General features: G+C 42.0%; 2 protein-coding genes and 1 long non-coding RNA gene across 3 annotated transcripts in view; 2 read left to right on the plus strand and 1 right to left on the minus strand.

The window, feature by feature from the left end:
• Positions 1–1,668: 1,668 nt before the first annotated feature.
• Positions 1,669–8,786, plus strand: atic (5-aminoimidazole-4-carboxamide ribonucleotide formyltransferase/IMP cyclohydrolase). Its single transcript, XM_046033110.1, has 15 exons — positions 1,669–1,830; positions 2,025–2,151; positions 2,246–2,389; positions 3,605–3,693; positions 3,873–4,024; positions 5,094–5,250; positions 5,970–6,095; positions 6,186–6,293; positions 6,382–6,467; positions 6,569–6,658; positions 6,743–6,868; positions 6,980–7,072; positions 7,149–7,331; positions 8,053–8,208; positions 8,410–8,786. Exons 1-15 carry the CDS (start codon positions 1,812–1,814, stop codon positions 8,527–8,529), a joined length of 1,776 nt encoding a protein of 591 aa, XP_045889066.1. The 5' UTR covers positions 1,669–1,811; the 3' UTR covers positions 8,530–8,786.
• LOC123959187 lies at positions 5,259–5,956 on the plus strand. The gene is made up of 3 exons (XR_006822249.1): positions 5,259–5,437; positions 5,549–5,632; positions 5,754–5,956. It is a non-coding gene; the product is annotated as an uncharacterized LOC123959187 (long non-coding RNA).
• Positions 8,787–9,209: 423 nt separating the features above from the next.
• Positions 9,210–23,500, minus strand: part of fn1b (fibronectin 1b) — a 23,739-nt gene continuing 9,448 nt past the window's right edge. Inside the window, exons 19-45 of the mRNA XM_046031942.1 lie at positions 20,886–21,164; positions 20,510–20,773; positions 20,322–20,416; positions 19,532–19,700; positions 19,250–19,336; positions 18,888–19,079; positions 17,389–17,580; positions 17,159–17,248; positions 16,346–16,612; positions 16,099–16,215; positions 15,847–16,008; positions 15,606–15,761; positions 15,393–15,509; positions 14,792–15,061; positions 14,515–14,702; positions 14,343–14,430; positions 14,070–14,249; positions 13,860–13,949; positions 12,875–13,063; positions 12,576–12,665; positions 11,755–12,152; positions 11,490–11,628; positions 10,769–10,930; positions 10,546–10,671; positions 10,340–10,446; positions 10,156–10,251; positions 9,210–9,979 (exon numbers count right to left, since the gene is read on the minus strand). Of these exons, the coding sequence (XP_045887898.1) occupies positions 9,902–9,979; positions 10,156–10,251; positions 10,340–10,446; positions 10,546–10,671; positions 10,769–10,930; positions 11,490–11,628; positions 11,755–12,152; positions 12,576–12,665; positions 12,875–13,063; positions 13,860–13,949; positions 14,070–14,249; positions 14,343–14,430; positions 14,515–14,702; positions 14,792–15,061; positions 15,393–15,509; positions 15,606–15,761; positions 15,847–16,008; positions 16,099–16,215; positions 16,346–16,612; positions 17,159–17,248; positions 17,389–17,580; positions 18,888–19,079; positions 19,250–19,336; positions 19,532–19,700; positions 20,322–20,416; positions 20,510–20,773; positions 20,886–21,164 (4,388 nt within the window). The 3' untranslated portion in view covers positions 9,210–9,901. The remainder of the gene's footprint in view (positions 9,980–10,155; positions 10,252–10,339; positions 10,447–10,545; positions 10,672–10,768; positions 10,931–11,489; positions 11,629–11,754; positions 12,153–12,575; positions 12,666–12,874; positions 13,064–13,859; positions 13,950–14,069; positions 14,250–14,342; positions 14,431–14,514; positions 14,703–14,791; positions 15,062–15,392; positions 15,510–15,605; positions 15,762–15,846; positions 16,009–16,098; positions 16,216–16,345; positions 16,613–17,158; positions 17,249–17,388; positions 17,581–18,887; positions 19,080–19,249; positions 19,337–19,531; positions 19,701–20,321; positions 20,417–20,509; positions 20,774–20,885; positions 21,165–23,500) is intronic.

Genomic DNA, 23,500 nt, shown 5'->3' on the forward strand with positions numbered 1-23,500 from the left:
GTCAGGCGAGTTTGTTGGCCAATTAAGAACAGGGATACCATGGTCCTTAAACCAGGTACTGGTAGCTTTGGCACTGTGTGCAGGTGCCAAGTCCTGCTGGAAAATGAAATCTGCATCTCCATAAAAGTTGGTCAGCAGCAGGAAGCATGAAGTGCTCCAAAACTTCCTGGTAGACGGCTGCGTTGACCTTGGACCTCAGAAAACACAGTGGACCAACACCAGGAGATGACATGGTACCCCAAACCATCACTGACTGTGGAAACTTTACACTGGACTTCAAGCAATGTGGATTCTGTGCTCTCTTCCTCCAGACTCTGGGACCTTCCAAAAGGAAATGCAAAATTTACTTTCATCAGAGAACATAACTTTGGACCACTCAGCAGCAGTCCAGTCCTTTTTGTCTTTAGCCCAGGCGAGACGCTTCTGACGCTGTGTCTTGTTCAAGAGTGGCTTGACACAAGGAATGCGACAGCTGAAACCCATGTCTTGCATACGTCTGTGCGTGGTGGTTCTTGAAGCGCTGACTCCAGCTGCAGTCCACTCTTTGTGAATCTCCGACATTTTTGAATGGGTTTTGTTTCACAATCCTCTCCAGGGTGCGGTTATCCCTATTGCTTGTACACTTTTTTTCTACCACATCTTTTCCTTCCCTTCGCCTCGCTGTTCATGTGCTTAGACACAGAGCTCTGTGAACAGCTAGCCTCTTTAGCAATGACCTTTTGTGTCTTGCCCTCCTTGTGCAAGGTGTCAATGGTCATCTTTTGGACAGCTGTCAAGTCAGCAGTCTTCCCCATGATTGTGTAGCCTACAGAACTAGACTGAGAGACCATTTAAAGGCCTTTGCAGGTGTTTTGAGTTAATTAGCTGATTAGAGTGTGGCACCAGGTGTCTTCAATATTGAACCTTTTCACAATATTCTAATTTTCTGTGATACTGATTTGGGGATTTTCATTAGTTGTCAGTTTTAATCATCACAATTAAATGAAATAAACATGAAATATATCAGTCTGTGTGTAATGACTGAATGAATATAATATCCAAGTTTCACTTTTTGAATGGAATTACTGAAATAAATCAACTTTTTGATGATATTCTAATTATATGACCAGCACCTGTATATGGTGCATGTGTAGGCTCCCAACAAGGTCCGTGTCTGCCCTCTTGTGGTAAACTAAAAGAAGACACTTCATCTGACTCAAAATTGCAAAAATGTCAGTTAGGATTTTTGTGATTAGTTCAGAATGAATAAAGTGAGACTTAAATCAGGAGCAATCTGTCCTCATATCAGATAGATAGATAGATAGATAGATAGATAGATAGATTCCAGTTTTAGATAGCTACAATTGAATTTTAACTTACGATATCTATAGTAGCCTATTATTATTATTATTATTATTATTATTATTATTATAGGCTACAAGTAATATAGTTCTATTAAAAGATAATCGACATTTTTAAATTGTTAACTTAAAGATATTACATTATAACAGGTTAGGGTTAGAACTACACCGATGTAGAGCCATAACATTTATTTTGGATATCTATAGGCCTATGTTGATAACAACAACAATAATAATAATAATAATAATAATGCGCATTTTCTGCGCCGTTTGGCTCTCTGGGGTGCGCTTGTGTGTCAGGGGCGGGCCGAATTCAGCGGGGCGGGTCTTTCTAGTTTTGAAGCGCATGATGAAGCAATGAAAGTCTTGTAGATGTGTCTCAAACTCCACACTCTTCCTCTGAAGTATTTACGCTGAGTGAAGATTGAGCAGAAACCCGCTGGACACCCACACAGACTGCACATTGTTAACATGGCATCATCAGAGCTTGGTAAGAATTTTAATTAATTTGCTTTCGTCACTATGAAGTTTTGTACTGCGACATGCAGGATGCTAGCTCTGGCTAACATTAGCCAACGTGGGCCGCTTTACCTCCTTAAAACCAAAGTCCTTCAATAAAACGTCTCTGCTAAAACACACCTTTACTTCTCTTTTGTGTCCGTAAACATTTGTCTGTCCTCGCAGCGCTTTTGAGTGTATCAGACAAAACTGGACTGCTGGACTTTGCCAAAAGCCTGGTGGATGTGGGGCTGTCCCTGGTGGCCTCGGGTGGCACAGCCAAAACCCTTCGTGATGCTGGACTGGCTGTCAGGTGAGTGTTGAAGTTGTCCTTGCAATTAAAAGTTAAACTGTGTGTGTGTTCAGTCGGACATTTCTAACCTGCCAGTGTCTCTGCTGTGTGGCAGGGATGTGTCTGCGCTCACTGGACACCCGGAGATGTTGGGAGGCAGAGTGAAGACCCTTCATCCTGCTGTCCATGGAGGCATCCTGGCCAGGAAAACCGCCCCTGACACGGCAGACATGGAGAAGTTGGGCTACAGCCTGGTCAGGTGAGAGAAGCACTGCAAACTACCATAGAAAACATTTAAACACACAAAGTCACATTTTAAAATCAGCCATATAATAACATGCTGGATATTTATATACAGAAGAAGGGAGGGAAGCTGAATTAGAAATATTTATTGTAAAGCCAAAGCATGTGTGGCAGATCACAAGCTAATATGGCTACAATATAGGCTTGTGTTGTGCCATTAGGAAGCACGTGTACTGATTTAGTCTCTGGTTAATTGGAAAACTGCTGCTCATCTTGTGACTCTCATTTGTTTAGGACCAGAAGAATGTGATTAGATTGTCATTGGAGAGTTCAACTCGATCAATGTCCAATCAACACCGTTCTGTTCTTGTTAGATGTTTAACATCTGATTGGACATTGATTGCACACACGTTTGATAGACAAATCAATCTCTTTATGTTTCCTCCACTCTTAAGCTCGCACTGAAGGACAGTTGATATTTATACAAGGAATTGCACTGAGAGCAAGCAGTTCAGGAGATCATTGTTACTTAAACAGCCAAAATATAAGAATAATTAATTAAAAAAATGTTGAAACTGTAATTAGTGAAATTACTGTTAAAAGCCAAAGAAACGGGCACAAGTCAGTTGTAATGCTGCATTATTGAAGGCAACTGTAACTGCTGAAATGATTAGTGAATGAATCAATTAGTTAATCAACAGCTCTGATAGTCATTTATATAAGAATAAGAAGAAATGTTAGTTTCAGTTTGAGGATTTGCTGCTTTTCTGTTTTTATACAGCTCAATTAATATCTTTGTGTTTTGGACTGTTTGTTGGACAAAGGAAGAATTGGAGGATGTCACGTGTGAAGGGCATCTTTTGCTATTTTTAGATATTTTAGACAATTGTGATTAATTGTGAAAAATGATTACAAGATTGATTAGTGACAGTCGTTCTTGCCCAAGCAGCTACATTGATCGGACAGAGTCCTGTAGTTTATTCCACTCAAAAGGCTCAAATTAGATGAAAAAGAAAATTGTCATGAAAAGTCAGGTGACTTCAGTTTGGGAGAGAGACGGCGAGTAGTTCCTCCTAACAAACCTAAAAATGAGCGAGATGTTATTTTTCAAGCAACCTTCAGAAATGAACTGTGAATGGATTTAAATGCATAAATTGGAGCGTGTGAGGCTCCACAAGCATGAGGATCTTGATGAAGACTGACATTTATTGTATGTTTTGCTCTTTTTAAGAGTGGTGGTGTGCAACCTCTACCCATTTGTGAAGACCGTCTCTAACCCGAATGTTACAGTGGAAGATGCTGTAGAGCAGATAGATATCGGTGAGTCGTGCCGATGAGATTGTGTCCATGTAGTTTCAGAAAATTAAGCTAAATGTGATTAATAAATGTAAACAATAATGGCCGTAATGCAGGGTACCCAAAAGTTATTGTGTCACATCGCATTAAAAAAGTTATTTGTTCTTCTTATCTACACGTGCATTAACTCTCTTTCACCCCAGGTGGCGTAACTCTATTGAGAGCAGCGGCCAAGAACCATGCTCGGGTCACCATAGTGTGTGATCCTGCTGACTATTCGCTGGTTGCCAAGGAGATGGCAAGTTCAGGAGACAAAGATACAACCCTGGAAACTCGCAGGACTCTGGCTCTGAAAGTAACATGACTTTTGTCCTTTTCGCCCACACTTTAACTTTCAAGTATATGGACTGAATTTGTACAAGGTTAGCATATTTAAGGGTGACTTTTCTGATTCATACTGAAAGTGGACAAGTTAATGTTCTAAAATCCCTCTTAATTTAAAAAAAAAAAAAAAAAAAAAAAAGTCTTATAAATCAATTCAGTTGTAGTCTGATTTTAAAACAATCTTTAGTTTTATTTTTAAAATTCTCACTTGAACCAGTTGATGCCCCTGTTAGTATAGTAATAATAACATGTTTGATGAGACATAAAAAAGGACAAGGACAGACTGTTCCCTGATGTTGGAAGGTCTGTGTGTCACTATCCAACCTCCCTTGACCCTCTAATCACATCTACCTCTGACATCAGTTAATCCCACCCTGTCACTGTTCAGACTTGTTCCAGTCTCTCTTCAGTTGTAGGCAAAGACTTGGGGTTTGGAAAAACAGGTGAATCATGCCATTTTTCTTTTTTGTCTTTTTTTTTTAAAGCTACGAGCAGGCACCCGTCTTACAATGATGTTCATGATAGTGGCAAAAACATGCTGCTAGATGCTTACGCAACACAAGAAAAGGCCAGCAGGTTTCTGAGGCAAACATCAGTTAATATAATAAACATGTTGAACGCTCAGTTTAGGTAATTCTCCTTCAAAGCCACCAAATTGCAGCTTTTCCCAGTACTAATTTAGGCCTGTCATGTTGGTGGTGGCTGTAGGTGTAGCTGTAACAGTTCGTACAAAACAAGTCCACTGTAGGCTTTTTAGCACAAGTGCTGAAATATGTGGTTAGGATATAGTTTTATTTTTGCCAACTTGTGAACTTTCATCTTCTTAACTGATTGTTCCTTTGCTTCAGAACAATACCTACATAAATTATGCAGATGTATTTGTCATATAATAGTCACCTCCTTGTATTAAATTCTTAATTGCCAAGTGATAGGATGTTAATGCTTATTAAGGTTTATAACTCTGGCTTTGGTACACATTAGAAGTTAATGCATTTCTTTTTTTCCATCCAAGTGTATTTTTTTGTTCTTTTCCTCTTCAGGCCTTCACACACACTGCACAGTATGATGAGGCCATATCGGACTACTTTCGGGGACAGTACAGTCGTGGTGTTTCCCAGCTGCCTCTGCGTTATGGCATGAACCCTCACCAAGCACCCGCACAACTCTACACCCTTCGCCCAGCCCTCCCCCTGAAAGGTAGACCCACAGTCCATCACAACTGTCTCAGCTGACCTAGATGTGTCGGCATTGTTTAGTGACTTGTCTTTTAAGGAATGAGAATATTGATACCACTCTCACATGTGTCTGTTAAATATAAGGCTACAGCCAGTAGCTGGTTAGCAAAGACTCAAAATGGGAGACTGGCTAGCCTGGATCTGTAAAGGTAATATCTTCCTACCAGCACTTCTAATGCAAACTAATTAGTATGTTATATGCAATTTGTTTAATTTGTACAAAGACCGAATTGTAAAAATGACAATTTACCATTTCACAGATCGTTACGCGGCGGACAGTGTTTTGGCCTGGCACAGTAATCTGCAGTCTCAGGGCAAAGAAATATTCCAGCATATTCCCACCTGTAAAATGGCAAATTTTTCATTTTTGTTTATACAGACTAAACAAACATATATTGTTTTATAGTATTTATTATGTTAATTAGTTAACTTTGCTGGTAGGTGAATTTTGTTATCTTTTTACAGAGCCGTTCCCAGTCTTTAACAGACATGATGGACAATAATAGAGAACAGCTAATGAAAGAGAATATTTCTATACGTGATAGAAGGTACTTCTTTTGACGTGAGGTATTTTTTAAAAGATGTTGCTGATTTCCGTAGAAATGCTGAAAACTACAAACGTATCCTTAAAAGTCATTCATTTTGATTATTGCTTCTACTCCTGTCGCTGCCGCCTCTCAGTGGTCAACGGTTCCCCCGGCTTTATCAACCTGTGTGATGCTCTGAACGCCTGGCAGCTGGTCAGAGAGTTAAAGAGTGCCCTCGGCATGGCTGCTGCCGCCTCCTTCAAACATGTCAGCCCTGCTGGTAAGACCAGAAGAGACATGTGCGCGCACACGCTGCGAACTTGGAATTAAGTGCATTAAATGTGAAAATGACTCTTTTCTTCTTCTGAAGGAGCTGCAGTAGGAGTTCCTCTGACTGAGGAGGAAGCCAAAGTGTGCATGGTGCACGACATGCTGAAGGCTCTCACCCCGCTGGCCTCAGCCTACGCCAGGGCAAGAGGTCCGAAACAAAGGATTAATTAGTAGATAAACTGGAGTATTTGATATATTTTTACATGGGATTGTATTAACTCCTTCTTCATCCTTAGGTTCAGACAGAATGTCATCTTTTGGAGACTTCATTGCGGTCTCAGATGTGTGTGACGTTCCCACCGCCAAGATTATATCAAGAGAGGTAAAACGTGTCATAGAACAAATACATAAAAAAGAATATGTTTTTGTTCATTTGCTGCAACATTGTTTCCCTAAACAATGATTAAATTTGATTGCTCTCAGGTGTCAGATGGTATCATTGCACCTGGTTATGATGAAGAGGCGCTCAAGATACTCTCCAAAAAGAAGAATGGCAACTACTGTGTCCTTCAGGTGAGAGATTTTTTTTTTTTTTTTAAACGATAAATTTTGTATTTAAATAAGGATGATTAGAAACAAGGTGTGTCTTTGTCCCAGATGGATCCAGACTACGAGCCTGATGAGACTGAGGTGCGAGTGTTGTTTGGTCTCTATCTCAAACAAAAGAGGAACACGGGGCTCATTGATAAGGAATTCTTCAGGAACATTGTTTCCAAGGGCTCGGTGAGTCTTCACTTTCATATTACATTTTGGGCTCAACCTGCTTTGTCATTTAAAAGAATAATTTCATACATTTAAATGACAAGTGTTCACTCTTTTCATTGTTTCTGCAAGCTCTCCGAGGAAGCCGTGCGTGACCTCACTGTGGCCACCATCGCTGTCAAGTACACTCAGTCCAACTCTGTCTGCTATGCTAAAGATGGACAGGTAAGAAAAGGCAGGTTAGAGGAGAAGAAAGGAACCTGGATTTAGCAATAAGGTTTTCTCGTCTGTATTTTTGCAGGTTATTGGCATCGGTGCAGGTCAGCAGTCACGTATCCACTGCACACGGCTGGCAGGTGACAAAGCTGATAACTGGTGGCTGAGACACAACCCTCGTGTCCTGAACATGAAGTTTCGTAGTGGTGTGAAGCGAGCGGAGATGGCCAACGCAATTGACCAGTATGTCAGCAACACCATTGGAGAGGTATGGTGGGAACAATGGGCAATAGGTACTTTTAAGATGAGCAGTAGTTTAGTTATAGCTGCAGGATAACCAACCAAATAAATGCAATGCGTCTTTTTCTCACTGATGTTTTTGGAAGAATAGCCATTCAATGAATTTGCATTCTGCACACACTTCTGTATTTGCTATTTTCCATTACTGGTTGCCTGCTCGTTTAAATATGCATAAACGCACACATGATGTCTTGGGAAATAGATTATCACATCACACAGGGCATCTGAACAAGGGAGAGAGAATTCAGTGGCTATTCTGTTATCTGCTATCAGTGGATCATAGTCTGTTGTCACAGATTATGGTTTATGTGGATTATGTTTTGTGGGCAATGCTTTTTGCAAGCACAAACTGTATCTTGTAAAGGAATTATCACACAAAGAATAATGTCATTTGAGCAAACAAATATCTATTCTGTTGCAAAATGAGACACAAATAGAGTGCCACATAGTCACAACGTAAGCTTAGCGCTAAGATGGCTAGCAGCAGATAGTATTTTATTAACTGGATAAATAAGTAGTGTAATTTTCATGTCGGTGGCTGGTCATTCATTTCCGGTTGGCTACAGCACCAAACAGAGATGTAACTTGGCAATGGCTACATTAGATTTCACTTTATTGCTTAACTTAAAACAATCAGTTAAAATTGTGGTCATCAAGTACACATAGCCTGCTTGCCTATTCTGTGACAGGGCCCAGACTTGGCAGTTTGGAAGTCAATGTATGAAGAGGTGCCTGAGCTTCTGTCGGACACTGAAAAGAAGAACTGGATCAGCTCCCTGCAGAGTGTGGCTGTCAGCTCTGACGCCTTCTTCCCCTTCAGAGATAACATAGATCGTGCAAAACGGGTAACTAAAGCACACCATTCACAGGAGTTTATACTGTATGCACTTTTAAGACATTGCATGGGAAATACCTGCGGATAACTGCTGAAATCCTTTTTGTATGCAGAAGTATCGCTGCTATTGACTCTGAAAACAGTGGCGTGCTGACGAGCTTTCTAACAGACCATCTTTACTAACGTTCTTTCCCTCTGTGTCCGTCTGCAGAGTGGTGTTGAGTACATCGCAGCTCCAGCGGGCTCTGCTGCTGACGAGGTTGTGATCAATGCCTGTAATGAGCAGGGCATCACTCTGGTGCACACCGGCCTGCGGCTCTTCCACCACTGAGCACCTCCAACGCTTTTCCAGGTGTTTAAACCCAACTCGGTTTTGCATTATTACAGATTTAGTCTTTTTCTAACATTGCTGATACACAAAACATTCCTGCCCTCATCATGCTGAAGTATAGTGTAGAGATCACAGATGCACTTTGTAACACACTAACTGCATTCCTGACTTGTGATCCTAACATTCGAGCTACAGTAACTGTTAATGTTCATTGTAGGTCAGTCCCATTTCACTGTGAAATAAACTGTCAGACAGTTCATGAGTGTTTGTCTGTTTTTAGCCTTGCAGTGGCTCATTTGTCAGTCCACCATTTTGGTACAGACTGAAACATCTTAACAACTATTTGATAGATTCCTGGGAAAGTTTTCGTCATTAATGCTCCCCAGAGGATGAAGCTTACTAACTTTGGTGATCCAAAGTTTGAAGGATTACCATGGTTTATGAAATTACCATCGGCTGTATTTTGTGTTTAGTGCTATTTAGCAAATTGTCAGCATGCTATATGTGCTGAACTAAGATGGTGAACATGTTAAGCATTAGACAGAGAGACAGAAATGCAGGGAGAGCCCCTCAGCCCATCCATTAAGTCTTCTGCAAGCACTTTCATATAGAATGCAAAACCAGAGCACGTCCTTACAGTAAACCTCTTATTTGGAAAAAGAACAAAAGTCACATTGGGGTTAGGTTTCAGGATCTCTCCAGCTTTATTAAAATAAGGGACTTCTTTTCGTCAAAGGTAGAAACTTTGGCATGGGCGACAAGTACAAAAATAGAACAGTTCAAATTCTCACATCCCAGTTCACACATTCACACGTTGAGACTGAAGGGATAAATTAGTAAAAAGACATTAGAATTCAGAATGTGTCAATCACACAGGCTACAGAAAAGAGAAGCACATTTTCATGGACAAGTTAAACAACATTGTTAACTACAATAACATTCTTTAAAACAGTGCTTACTTTCTGACCGTTTCAGCTCTTTGATTAGGAAATGTTTATGAATATTTCAATGGAAAACAAATGCCAATTTGACAAGTATATAAATGTGACTGTTGACAAGTTCTAAATAACTTCTATTGAGGTATACCCAAGTATGTGGAGGGAAATGTTACAAGAGAATTGTAATGGCAGTAGTCTGCATTTTCCAATAGAGCATGTAGAGATGTGACAGTCAGCGGTGAAAAGGCTTTTAGAAGAGGGTCGCTTTGATCAGGCAGCAGGGCATCTTATGCATAAACATCTTTAGCTAAATGTGTCAGAAAGTGATATGGAAGTTAGTTCAGTTCAATCACAGACAGTATGGCTTCTAGAGGGTGAGACAGTGTAGCAGTTGAACGGTGAGGGAGAAAAGCAGATGTCAGACAACCGATCCTTTACTCCCGACGATTTTGAGGAGCATGTGCGTCTGCCAGCAGGTCGGGTCGGAGGCACTCAATGGGGCAATGAATATTCTGGTGGAAGAGTTGAAGAGGTGAGATTACATGCCAATTCTGTGATCACACATCAAAATCAAATAATATATGCTAAAATGTAGAATGTCATCTTGACAATCCAAACATGGTATCAAGGGCCAGAAAATGCTCAAACCCTCTTATAATACTGAATTATTTATACTGATTCAGCTCACCAATTTGTGTAGTGAGTTGTCTCCATATCTAACAGGCTGCAGCAGACTGGCATCGACATCAGCACCTGGTCTGCGGCAGTTCTCGCATCGCCAGCCCTGATACATACAAGGGTTCATTTAAAAAGGCTTAATTTAACTCACAGAATGACCAATATAAGTCAGTATGTATCACGATGAGTCATACCTGCTGTCCGCCAAAGCATGTGCAGGTGCAGATGGCACCCAAGTACTCCTTCTGCCACTGGTTTCCCACCTGGTAAGTTTTGCCGTCATCGTAGCACACCGAATCATCTGCGTGGGCACACATTCACGGCAGAATTCACATGTCTTCGCACTTTTTTTTATTTTAATTTTTTTCACACATTTCTTAGGGGTCTTAAGAGGCCTTACGTGGTTCACACTTGAACTCTCCTTTTCCATTTCCCAAGCAAGTGCAGCTCATCAAGTGACCATTTTCTGCACGGCGGTCCCACTTTTCGCCAATGCGATAGTTGTTGCCATTGTCATGGCACCACTCTGATGATAAAATATTAGTCAGAGAAACCAAGTGAAATATAATCAAATCCCAAATATGGTTATGTGCTCCAGGACAGAGAAATCCAAACAAACTTACTAGATGAATCACATCTGAAGTGGCCACTGCCCAGGCCCAGGCACCTGCACCAGAGCTTAAAGCCTGTCTCAGACATCCGCTCCCATTCAGCACCAACATCATGGTAGGTTGCAGTAAAGGCATCATAACATGAGTCCTTAGTGGACGGCACTCCCTCTGGGACTGCAGAAGGTGTGAGGAAAAATCTGTGTAAGCCACAAGCTGCGTGAAGATTGGTTGCTAGAGCCCCACAACCCGTTTTGAGTGAACTAATTCAATGTTTTTCATATGTCTAAGGATAATATAAATTTCCGAAAATAATTAAAAACAAGTTTCCATCAAGGGATCATTTTTGCTGAAGTTTCATTGCATGAAATGGCCAGTATAACTGGAGTTATTTAGTGAAGAAAAACTACTTCTGTTAGGGATGAGAAACTCAGAGCAACAGAGTGGTTAATATTACACGACTATGTTGTTGAACTAATGTAATTCATGTCCATTACACATTTGAATTTGAGAGTTTGCATTAACCAGGGAAAATTAGTTAAAAAAGCCTGCCTCTACTATCAAAAGGCCACAGAGGTAAATAAAGGCCTTGTCCACTATATGAGAATTGATGTATCTACTGAACTATAAGGTCTGGTATGCGACACTCAGAGTCACCAGATAAACAGGACTGTTACACTGAATTTCAACGTAGTTCAGCCTAGTTTAGACACAACCATTGCTGTCGGATGCTTACTTGTGTTTCCAGCAGTGATGACCTGCTCCAGAACCTTGTGTTTGAGCATACCCATCAGAGCCTCCACAATCACATTATAGTTTGCTTCAGGGGTAAGTCCTATCAGGGTGGCAGTGGTAGCTGTGCCTGGCAGGCGCACCTGACAGGTAGAGAGCGAGGCATGGTTTTGTCCACATGAAACAACAGATTTCATCAAATATGACTAATAAATAACGTTCAGACAGCACGATGAGCTGGGCTAGAAGCCATAGCCCTTGTCTTTTACCTGGAACATCTGCTCATCTACATGCGTGAGAGGATGGCAGGACACCAGGTAGGCGTTACTCTGCTTGTAAGGCTTCCAGGAGATGGAGGTCCGAGTTTGGGCCTCCTGTGGTATTCCTGTTTCGTTACCGAACGTGGAGCCGATGGGCACGTTCAGCTTCACAATGGGCAATCTGCGGCCCTCTGCATCAGGAAGGGGCACAAAGACCAGGGGCTCACGATACTGTGGGTCGCCACCGTTGTTGTACTCCACATGCTGACTCTGACCACCAAGCCCATCGTCGCCACTATTGCCCACTACCTGAACTCTGTTGTCCAAATCAGTTTCAGGCACATCCAGCCTGTCATCAACACCTCCAGGGCGGTTGGGCAGAGGCAGGGGAAGCAAGGAGCCTGGTTCTGGGCGGAGAGACAGGGTTAGGAAAGCAAGCAGGTTAGACAAAGGGGGGAGGTAAAGCAGTGCTGCAGTAACACATCTCAGCCAACAGGAGGCGACGTATAAGCAGCATTGCTGGGGTACTACTTCATTGCAAAGTGTGTCTTGATGCAGTATTACAAACCCACAAGAGATATTTTGAATGGCATTTCTGGAGACATTCAAAATAAAAAGGGGTATTATTGTTTTAGGAGGCTCATGTTGATTGACTGCACAGTTTTTCTCAAGGCCTCTGAGCTATTACAGCAAAACGGTTCAGCTGAGCAGATTAAAGCTGCCATTCAAACCCTGACATTTTACAGGGTGTTTGCCCGTAACTCATTTGAATGCTTCATCTTTACCATCACATTTGTCACTGTACACATCAGAAGTCTCAAAATACTCACGAGTCCTGATTTTGCCCACCAGAGGTGCGCTCCTCTGTGAGTTCTGGATGGCAACGATCTTGATGATGTACTCAGTGGATGGTCTCAGGCCTGAGGAGAGGAATAATCATCATATAGTGGAATTAGTGGGTTGCACCTGACTTATTCATAAATCTAAATCATGTTTGTACATCAAAATGAAAAATGAAATATGCTAAAGCCTAATTAAATAAACAATTTTTAGTGACAAATATGCCCCATACGATATCTTCAGTGGCATTATCGTTTGTAGTGAAAATTACAGGTTGAAAAACGCATACCTGAGATGGTGGCGTAGGTTTGGCCGGGGTGGGGTCGTGGAATGAGCTCTAGTGGTCCTCTTCCTGACTCCTCGTAGGTAATGTAGTATCCTGTGATCTGTGTGGCAGGTGGCTGCCAGGTGAAGGTGATGGAGGTCGGGGTCAAAGATGTGAACTGGAGGTGCGTGGGAGCCTGGACCACTGGTTCCTCTGTGAAGAAAAATATCATGTTAGATCATTTGATTGCTTGTTGCGTCTCAGCGTGCACTGTAGGGTTTTCCATTTGTGTCAAAGGCTACAGATACATTTGTCGTTTCAATTTGTTTTTTAAGATCCAACTTAAAATCACTGATTTAGCTTTGCTCTGCTATAACATTGTAAAACTTAATGCCGTAAAAACCTGGTGCCTAAATTACCCATAATGCAACTAGACAGCTGACAGTTCAGCAAGAGAGATGTGTTAGCTAGCCTCAAGCCGCCAGTCTCAATCAGATATGAGGAGTGCGCTACAGAGGTGTGATAAGCTCACTTTTTTCTAACTCCATACCCCTAGATATTTCTCATTTTCAAACTTGTAGTCTTTAGACCCAGAGATATTGTTTGAGGTAATTATCAGACTTTACGCAATTCCTTCTGGAGCCATATGCAGAACATATATGTAGTAGTACACCCCAAGACCTGTAAACAGTTTCCCTTTGTGACCATGGCACTTTGTTCTACATTTTGTCCATATTGTTGTTCATATATAAAATGGGTGCTTCTGCTGTTGCTGTATTTATCTAAAACATTGTGTGCCTTATTTGTGCCATTTCTTTCTTGTTGTTTATTGATATTGCTTGTATTCACACTGCATTATGTACTGCATGTAAGGATAAAACATCAGCAACCACATTCAAATCAGCATTTCTGGATATGGAAAAATCTGATCTTAATTTAAGTTCACATTATGAATCCTGAAATGCATTTGCAATGAAACAGAGAGATTAGACACAGATTTGCATTGTACCTGTTTTAATCATGAGAGTAAACGGAGCGCTCCTTGTGTTGCCATTCAGAGTATACAGACTAACAGAGTATGTGGTGCCTGGCTGCAGACCTTAGAAAAACAAAATGCAGAAGCAAAATTGAAACACAAAAATCATACTTCAATGAAACTTACATCTATAAACCATTTCCAACTTCTTAAAGGTCTATTTAGCAGGAAGGTGTGGCATACCTGTGAGAGTGTAAGTGCTTGTTTCTCGTGGGATGGTCCTGCTGAAAGTGGGGCGTGAGCCACTGATGGGTGTGGCTTCAATAAGGAAACCAGTGATGGTTTCCATCTTGGAGCGCCAGGTCAGTGTGAAAGAAGTATCCTTCACATCAGAGATACGAACACGGCGAGGAGGACTTACATCTGCATCGAGGAGGGGAAAAAAACATAAAACAGAGCAGTGGATAATAATTGGTGTTGACTGGAAATGTGCCCATTTATGGTACAGCTAGTTACCTTCCAGTGTGGTCGTCTCTCCCACAAGCGGTCTGCTGCTGACAGAGTTCTTCAGAGCGTAGACGTGTACCTGGTATGTGGTTGCCACCTACGACACACAGACATACAGTTGATATTTACTCACTGACTGACTGTGAATCAATGTAAATACTGATACAAGAACTCTGTTTACCATGAGCCCTGGTACAACGACACGTGTGGTGTGTGGAGCAACGTTCATCTCTTTGCTGGGGCTGTTGATGTTCTTGGGGCTGACGATCACACGATAGCCTGTCAGGCGTGCACTGGGGGCTTGCCATGACACAGTGAAGGAGGAGGGACCGATCTCTGAGATTTCCAGGCCGGTTGGAGAAGGGATTACTGAGACAACAAAAAAACACATTTAGAATTGGAGTCAGGGAACATACAAATAAGTCATGAATGTGTTGATGTTTTTTGTGTTTTTCTACCTGTGGCCTGGGTTCCCACCAACGGTGTGCTGGGTGTGCGGTCATGGAGGGCGATGACTTTAACAGTGTACTCTGTCCCAGGGCGAAGGCCTCTCAGCACCACACTGTCCCGGTCACCTCTGGGTGCTGCATGCAGCTCTCTCTCACCCTCCTCTGAGCTGGAGTACAGGACGCGGTATGATGTCACCGTGCCCTCTGGACTGTCCCAAGTGATACGCATGGAGGTGGATTCGATGTCAGAGAAGGTCAGGTCCTTGGGACGGTCCATAGCTGCAGGAAAGGAGGAAGATTGGTAGTTTTCATCAGCGCTGATTAGTTATCTTTAATGAAAGAACATATATATCTTAAAGTGACGCTTCTGATTTATTTTGTTTCATTTGTTGTGAGTTAATCTGAGAGCAATAGAAGCAAGGACAGGCAGGACTCTAAACATGGTCAGATAAGAATGTTAATGCAGTAAAGCACTTTGAATTGAATTTAAATTAATAGGTACTATGTAAATGCACTGAATAATGCTGAGTAACTAGCATCACTAATACTGAAACAATCCCTAAATGAAGTCTTTCTTGGATCAGTTTTCATTTAATTGAGTCAAACTAACCAGTGATAGCATTCTCCACCACAGGGGAAGAGGGTTGTCCATCACTGCTCAGAGCATAGACACTCACGACATACTCAACAGTTGGCATCAGACCTGTGAACGTCATCTCTGTCTGATCTGTAACGAAGGAGCAGAAAAGGAGCCAATGTGAAGAGGATACTGAATATGAAATTATATATCTAAAATAGAATGACAGCCTGGTTCTGGTCTTACCAGGGGCCAACACCTCAGAGTAGGAGGGTCCCAGGCCATTCTTGGGGACACTGGTTACTCTGTAGCCTCTGATTGGTCCCTGAGCAGGAGACCAGCGTACTGTGATAGCATTGTCACTCACATCAGTCAATTTTAAGTCAGTTGGGGGCTCGGTATCTAAAGGAGAGACAAGACATATACCAAGCTTTAGACTTAGTTTAACCTCTCAACAATCAGAACTATTTTTTTCACATTTCTATACCAGTCTTGTGCGTGATGTAGACCGGGGTGTTGGAGGCTGGGCTGTCCCCTCTTCCGGTAACAGCATAGACTGTGATGGTGTAGTCAGTACCAGGCTTCAGACCAGTGATGGTGGTGGTGGTCTGAGTGCCTGGGAGTGTGAACTCTTGAGGAGTCTCGCCACCTACAAAGACAGTGAAGAAAGGCAGAGTGTTAAACTCAGAAGATGGTTGAGGTTTAGAGGGAATCTATGAATTAAAACACGTGTACGGACTTGTTCCTCCATAGGTGATCCTGTAGTTCTTCACTGTGACAGAGGGGGCGTCCCAGCGAATGGTGATGCTGGTGGGGGTGGACGATGTTACCTCCAGGTCAGTAGGAGCGTCAGAGACTGGAGAGGATTAGAAGAGGAAAGCAGAGAAGAAGAAGGATGTGCATTATTATAAAATATCTTATAAATGGGGAATGTCACTAAGAGAATGAAAGAAGAGGTTATAGTAGAAACCAGTATAGAAACTCACTGGTGGCCTGAGTGCCAGTCAGAGGCTGACTCTCCTGATTGTTGTTGACAGCATACACATATATCAGATACTCTGTCTCTGGTGTCAGTCCAGTCAAAGTGAAGTGGTTCCTGGTTGGGGGCAGCCTCTCGTCCTTTGCCCGCCCGCCACTGGTCTTCTGATAACGGATGCGGTAGCCGGTGATAGCAGAAGTTGGAGCCAGCCAGTGAATGGTGAAGGAGTTGGTGCTAATGTCAGAGAAGTCCAAGCCAGTGGGGGAGTCCAGAGCTGGAGGGAAAGGTAATCATAACGGTAATTACAAAATTTACAACACAAATTATCCATTTTAACAATTTGTGGGTTGACTTGGACTTTTTTTCATGAGAGCCCCCCAAGCCCACCTACAAAACATGCATATACAACCTTACCTAAAAACTGACATTATAAGACTTTTTTTAATGGACAAATATTAGTCAATACTACATAATTTAAGTAAGTACGTACTAAGTAAGTAAGTACTTTTAAGTAACTCAGGAATTTGAAAACAGTCAGCAGTTTTAGGCCATGTTGCTACACATTTGAAGATTAATACAAGACACAAAAATGAAGTATGCTAATTTTGTTCTGTTCAAAAACAGAACAGACATGTCACCAAGATTAGCTGCAGTATAATTGCATATTTAAGTTTTTAATACATAAATACTTTTTTTGTTTGCCTGTTTTTATGTGATGGAAACATCATTAAAAATGTGGTAATGGTAATAAATGTCAAATCTTCCAGCACTGTTGGCCCCTCCTTAAGGGACCCGCTTTGGAAACCACTGTCATACTCACTTGTACTCTGAGTCCCTGTGACAGGCTGACTTTCTTGTTCACCGTACACACACACAATACTGATACGGTACTCAGTGTTGGGCAGCAGGTCTATATGGAAATGGAGAGGTAAGTATACAGTTAGAATGACTTGACATGGAGCACTGCAAAGAAAAACAGCCCATTTTGGACTTGAACACCAGCAGTCTGTCAGACACTATTAAACACACACTATCTGTATGTTGTCTTACTCTGCAGCAGGAAAGTGTTGGTTGCTCCGCCAACATTAACTTCCTTGACATCGTCGTCTGTGGCTACAGGGTGGTAACGGATGACAAACCGGGAGATGTCGCTTGCTGTGGCAACATGGGGGACTGTCCATGTCACCCTAATGTGGTCAGGACCCACTCCTCCAAACTGAAGGTTGGTGGGAGCAGGAATGGCTGGAGGAGAGAGGGTTAAAAGTTATAGCTAACACAGGCAAAACAAAGAGGTTAACTTAATAAAAGTAGATTTACAGTGGAATAAAGAAAATATAAATGACAGAATAGATTTATGAAATTTACTATATTTTTTGAGATCCTTGAGTAATAAAAAGGCTGTTAATGTGCCTTCATTAATTCTCTCAGATCAAAAACCATGCCCTTCCCAGTGGCCTATTTTAGCTCACTGTTAGCTCACTGTTTTGGTTTTAAAGCTCATTTACATTTGGGTTGGATATCACTGCTCTCATTGATGTCGATTCCAGCAGTAGTAGACAGCTGTTAGTGGCAAACAAGCAGTGATAAACCAGCTCTACCCTATCAGCCCAGCAGCCCACCAAGATGTTTTTGGTGGATATGGTGGAGACCAAACAGAGGTAAAAGGATAGTGAGTGTTGAACTTAAATCACTAGGTAGCCATTCAATGGAGTGATAATGTTGCTCTGTGTCTGCTGAATGGGCAAGTTGACATTATTTCTGCTAAACCATTAGCCATAGCAACTTTAAAAGGTGATAATATCAGGGCTGTGTGTCTGTCAGGTCATTGTATTCTGCCCGCTAGTGGCCAAAAATCTTTAGAGAGCCTAAAAAGTCGCCTTCCAGTGGACCACCATGGAACCTTATTTTGGAAAAAATATGTATGGTTGTCAATTTTTTTTGATCTAGTTTGAATTGTGCCCTGAATTACACATATGATGTGATGTTTGTCAATTTGAAAGAAATTTTTGAAAGTCAAGAAAGCCGCAGTTTGTTGTAGAACAATTATAAGACTCAACCCAAAAGTCACATGTATGATGTCAGAACTGTTTCTCGCAATGACTGAAGCTAATGGGCATAATTCAGACTAGATAAAACATTAGTTGCCTCTCTCCATTGACTACTGTACTTATCTTTTCCAAAATAAGGTCCAATGGGCCGGAAGTGGACTTTCTATTAACGCAGCTTTAAGAAAATCCATTTTTGAGATTTCCCAGGTTTTTTTCTTTTGAAAGAAAAATTATGTATTGTTATGGAAATAGTTGCAGCATGAAGAGGAATACATTGTAAGGGTGGGAATAGTGAAAATATTACCACAATGACAGAAGGGGAAATATTGGAGTTCGCTCCAATTTGACTTAGACCCAGCCTTTAATGGCAAATTCATCTCTTTATCTCTTTCCTACTATCATCTCTCTCTCTTTTATACACACACTCACGTTTCTGTGGACACACTTGTGTGTTTGATGTCCATTAACAGCAAGTGTGAATGCTTTCCTGGTGGCTCCTACCTGGTGTGACAATAGTGGACACAGGTACACTTTCCAAATGATCCTTGGTAGTGTAGACACTGATGTTGTACTCGACCCCAGGACTCAGGCTCTCTATCAACCATGAGGTTTGATCAGCTCGGACAATCTCTTCCAGGGTGATTCCTCGCTGGCCGTTAGTTGGGTTGCTTGTCACTCTGTAACCTGTGATGCCTGCAGAGGGTAGGGGAACATAACAAATATGCAGGAGATAAAACATCATGTCGAGAGGTGTTTGCAATGTATGAGTCACTGAGAACAGAAAATACCATTTGAAGGCCATGGCCTAGACTTGGCGTGATCCAATGGGCTGGCAGAGCGTGGGGAGCACAGTCAATATTTACCTGGTGTTTTGGAGGCTACCCAGTGCACAGTTAGACGTCCTGTGTCGGGGCTGGACTCCACTCTGAGGTTGGTGGGAGGAGACAGGGCTGCAAAGAGAGGAAAAAAGATCATGACACAAGCATGAGAAACTTGATTCGATGCAGCAGTAACTTCTTACACAAATTCATGCCAAATGGATTCAACAATGCTTTGTGAGCTCATAGCAGTATTAAATCAATCAGGTGATTAGTTATACAACTTCTTTGGCTGCTGCATTGCAATAAATAGAATTAGACACGCACAAGTGACAACGTTGCGGGTGATTGGGTTTCCACTGTTGCGTCCGTTGAAGATAGGCTGAACACTGTAGGTGTACTGAGTTCCTGGAATCAGACCAGGAATATAAATGCGTCCAGAGTCAGAGGTCTCTTCTCTGGGAGACTCGCCTTCCTGGCTGGGAAGCACAGACAGCTGGGGATAAAGAGGCAGACAAGCAGAGTTTAGAAACCTAGAAAATACATTTAAAACATACAGCAAATACATTAACTCTGCATGAATTGATTTTTTTTGGCCACCTGGGGGCAGCACAACCAGCTGCAAACACAACACTGACATATCGTTACCTTACAAAGTTGATATGGCGATCATGTTAATGAAACTGTTGCCTATTTACACATCTAGCAGACACAGAGCAACATTGTCATTCATTTAAGGTCACCGAACAAATTTAAGTACAATTTTTACTCTCCTTTATTCTGTGTTTTGCTCTCCACCAACTGAGTGAAATGTCTGTGTCTTTAGCTGCTAAAAGCTCCACTATGTTCACCACCTAGTTGCAAACACTGTCTGCAGTTTGGTGCTGGGCAGGAGGTGTACAGTGCGTTTACCAGAGCTGAGTGATGAGTATGAGTCAAAACAGTAAAGTTGCGGGCCATAAAACCAAAACAATGAGCTAAAAGACGCTATGAAGCTTCATAGAGCTGACGGGAAGTACAGAGTTGGGGGATAATTATCTGAGGGTTTGCCATTATGAGTAACACTTTTTAAACTAGGCTACGTGTAGTTATTTCATAGTATGATGCAGGTGTTTACCTTGTAGCTGAATCTGCGGACAGGTATCCAGGTGATAATGATAGAGGTATCAGTGACCTCAGTGCTGAAAGCAGGTGCAATTCCCCTCTGGGGAGCTGGGAGGAGGATGGAGTGTGGAAAATCAAATTAAATTCATTGCAACAACTTACTATTCTCTCTGGTGATGTTCTGTTTCTTTTAGTACTGACCGGTGGTAAAATATGTAGTGACGCCCTCGCTGAGCTCACTGTCCAGCTCAGAATGCAGGGTGGCAGTGTACTGGGTGTCTGGACGTAAATTCCTCAAAGGGTACTGAGTGACCCTGCCCGGGATCCTCTTCTCGATGGGGTTGGAGCCCTCGATACTCAGGAAGAGACGGTAGCCACTGACAATGGCGCGGGGAGACTCCCAGATAACAAGTGCACTGTCTGGGCCAATGTCAGTGAAATGCACATTGGTGGGTGAATCAGGTTCTGGAGGGGTTGGAAAATAAAACACATGTAAGGCAGAAAATCACTCATGTTTTGTATTTTGTATTTTGTTTTTCTGTGTCATTCGGGCTCCTTTCACCATGGTGATACTTACTGGTAGACTTTTCTCCCACAAGCGGCTTGCTCTCCACTCCACTATTGATGGCATAGATGTAGAAGCGGTAGAGTGTGCCCGGCTCCAAGTGGTTGATTTCAGCATATGCGTTGGGTGAGATGGACAGCTGCATCGGCCTTGTCTCAGTGCCGTGAGGACCAACAGGGGAGAAGGTCACCCTGTAACCGGTCACCTCACTAGGTGGACCGATCCAGGTGATGGTGATCTTCACATCTGACACCTCGTTGAATTGCAGGTCTGTAGGCGCCAGGACCTCCTCTGTGGACAGGAAGTGGTAGATTGATTGACAAAAGGTATAGTCACAATCAGACTTACAAGGGTCCCCATTTTTTTTGCATTTAACATGTTTGTTAGGCCTCAAGGATACCCACAATTTGTTTTGTTCAGAAACACTGCATGTAACCATAACTATTTAAAAAAAACTCCACAGGACACCTTTAACTTAGTTAGTTATTTACAAGGCTAACTTAAAAATACTGAGAACAGTATAACTAAAAATGTGTGTGGCTTTATTTAATCAGCTTTTCAAAAATCTATAAGTTTAAAAAATCAGGCTTTATAGAGGTGCTTTATTATAATTATGCTAATTTTCAGGTTCAAAATCCTATTTAGGGGTTGTACCATAACAGGTATACATGGTTTAATTTTCATTGCACATTGCTGCAGCTCCTCTCTTCACCCTGTGTGTCGAACGCTTCATTACAGCTATGGAGTGATAGATCTTGTCTCTGAATGATCTTTGTTGGGAGTTGCACATGCGCAGTTCCTAGTAGTAGACTACTAGCCAATCAGAAGCAGAGAAGGGCGGGTCAATGAGAAGCCGCTAAACACGGCTTAATTTCAGCTGTACATGTTGCAGAGTGGAGAGTTATTAATCTGTAACAAATGTATCTTTCATCCATAAAGTTTTAACCAAGCTCTGTCTCTACATCACAGTAACAACTTTATGTCCATTGACTGCCTGGGGGGTAGCTAGTGTTTGGAAGGGAGAGGAGAGGTGTGCTGCAGCTCAGTGTTTTTCCACCGGTGTTTTTGAGGGCTATCCAAGCAGCTAGTCCGACACGGGAAAAAGCCAAAAAGCTTAACACCACCTCTTAAACAACTTTGAGGCTGAGATATTTACAGATTTCAACAATAATGGCTCAGACAAAGCAGAAAATATGAGAGAAATACCAAACCAGACATGGGTAGAAAGAACAATTCTCTACAGCATCTGGTTTTCTTTTTGAGCATAATAAAATAGTTCATTTTTCAGTACCCGGCACAGAAAGGAAAGAGTCAAAAATGGAAATCCAATTTAAGATATATGAGGATTTATGAAGTGTGTGTGCCTCTGTCTGGGTGTGGGCTGTACGCATGCTTGCTTTGTTTTAACTGCGTCTGAACAGGTGTCTGTTTCTGAGCCCACCATGAATTAAAGAGAGTTCGTTCAGGGGCCTCGATAGACTAAGATGAAGATAAGAAGCCTCTGAAAAGATATTACAGTGTTATAGCTTTAGCTGTAAAAGCCTATTTTGACAAAGCAATGTTTTGACAAGTTCAGTCTTTCCCAAACACTGGAATGCCCCTCCTAAAGCTCCCTGGCCATATAAGGAATCTTTAGCTGTGAGTATAAACTTTATCTGCTCAGCTTTCACTGACAGCCAAAGGACAAAGAATGATCTAAAAAGAATAATTTACCATCTAAAATATAGAATAACACACTGTTATTACAGTCTTAATAAAACAAAAAACTGTCATTGGCTTAAGATTTGAAGCACTAAATTACACCATTTATAAAGGTTTTTTATTTCAGCTTTTTTATTACCGGAAAGATACAGTATTTGTTTAGGAATGTGTACCTGGTAGAGGAGATCCGGCGGTGTTGACCTGTACAAAAACAGGCTCACTCTCCTGGTCCTCGTTCACAGCGTAGATGCTGATGTTGTAAAGTAGACCAGGGCGAAGGTCACCCAAGTTCACTGAGGTCTCTGACTGTGGCAGGGTCAGCTCAGTGCTGCTGCCTTCCACTGACGGCGTGTACACCACACGGTAACCTGGCAGGCACAAACATACATTTACACACAGCCAGAGTAAAACGGATCTCTATGTAAAAATACTAATTTAAATCACATATAACCACACATACAGAGACAGGTTCTTTACCAGTAATAGGAGCCTGAGGCCTGGACCAGCTGATTCGGATGGATGTCTCTCCCACTTCATCGACTGCATGCTGGGCAGGGTAGTCAGGAGCTGAGGAAAGGATGGAAGTCATTAACATTGTGTTTTGTGTTAAAATGTACAAAATTTGAATAATCCTGAGCTCATTGTCATGATAACAAGGAGGAGTGGGACTCTCCCACCTGTAGTCTGGGTGGTAGATAAAATGAGGTTTGGTTGTCCCTGATTTGGGAGCTCGTAGACATTGACGTTGTATCGACGTCCTGGCAGGAGGTCAGCGATGGTGACAGAGGTGGCTGTGCGAGGAACATCTGGATAAGCAGACAGAAAATTTGTTAATACACATACTAGTATAAATTAGTTTTTTATGATGTAGACACACTGTTTACACCACTGTAGCCACAGTATGCCTTTAATATTTCTGGGTGGCT

The sequence above is a fragment of the Micropterus dolomieu genome, linkage group LG20 (genome assembly GCF_021292245.1).
Source record: "Micropterus dolomieu isolate WLL.071019.BEF.003 ecotype Adirondacks linkage group LG20, ASM2129224v1, whole genome shotgun sequence".
NCBI classification, from domain to species: domain Eukaryota; kingdom Metazoa; phylum Chordata; class Actinopteri; order Centrarchiformes; family Centrarchidae; genus Micropterus; species Micropterus dolomieu.

Excerpts from the sequence above, each read along its gene's own strand:
- atic (XM_046033110.1), top strand. Across the intron at positions 5,251-5,969 it reads CCCAGCCCTCCCCCTGAAAG|TGGTCAACGGTTCCCCCGGC; the intron begins GTAGACCCACAG and ends GCCGCCTCTCAG. Across the intron at positions 7,073-7,148 it reads GCTATGCTAAAGATGGACAG|GTTATTGGCATCGGTGCAGG; the intron begins GTAAGAAAAGGC and ends GTATTTTTGCAG.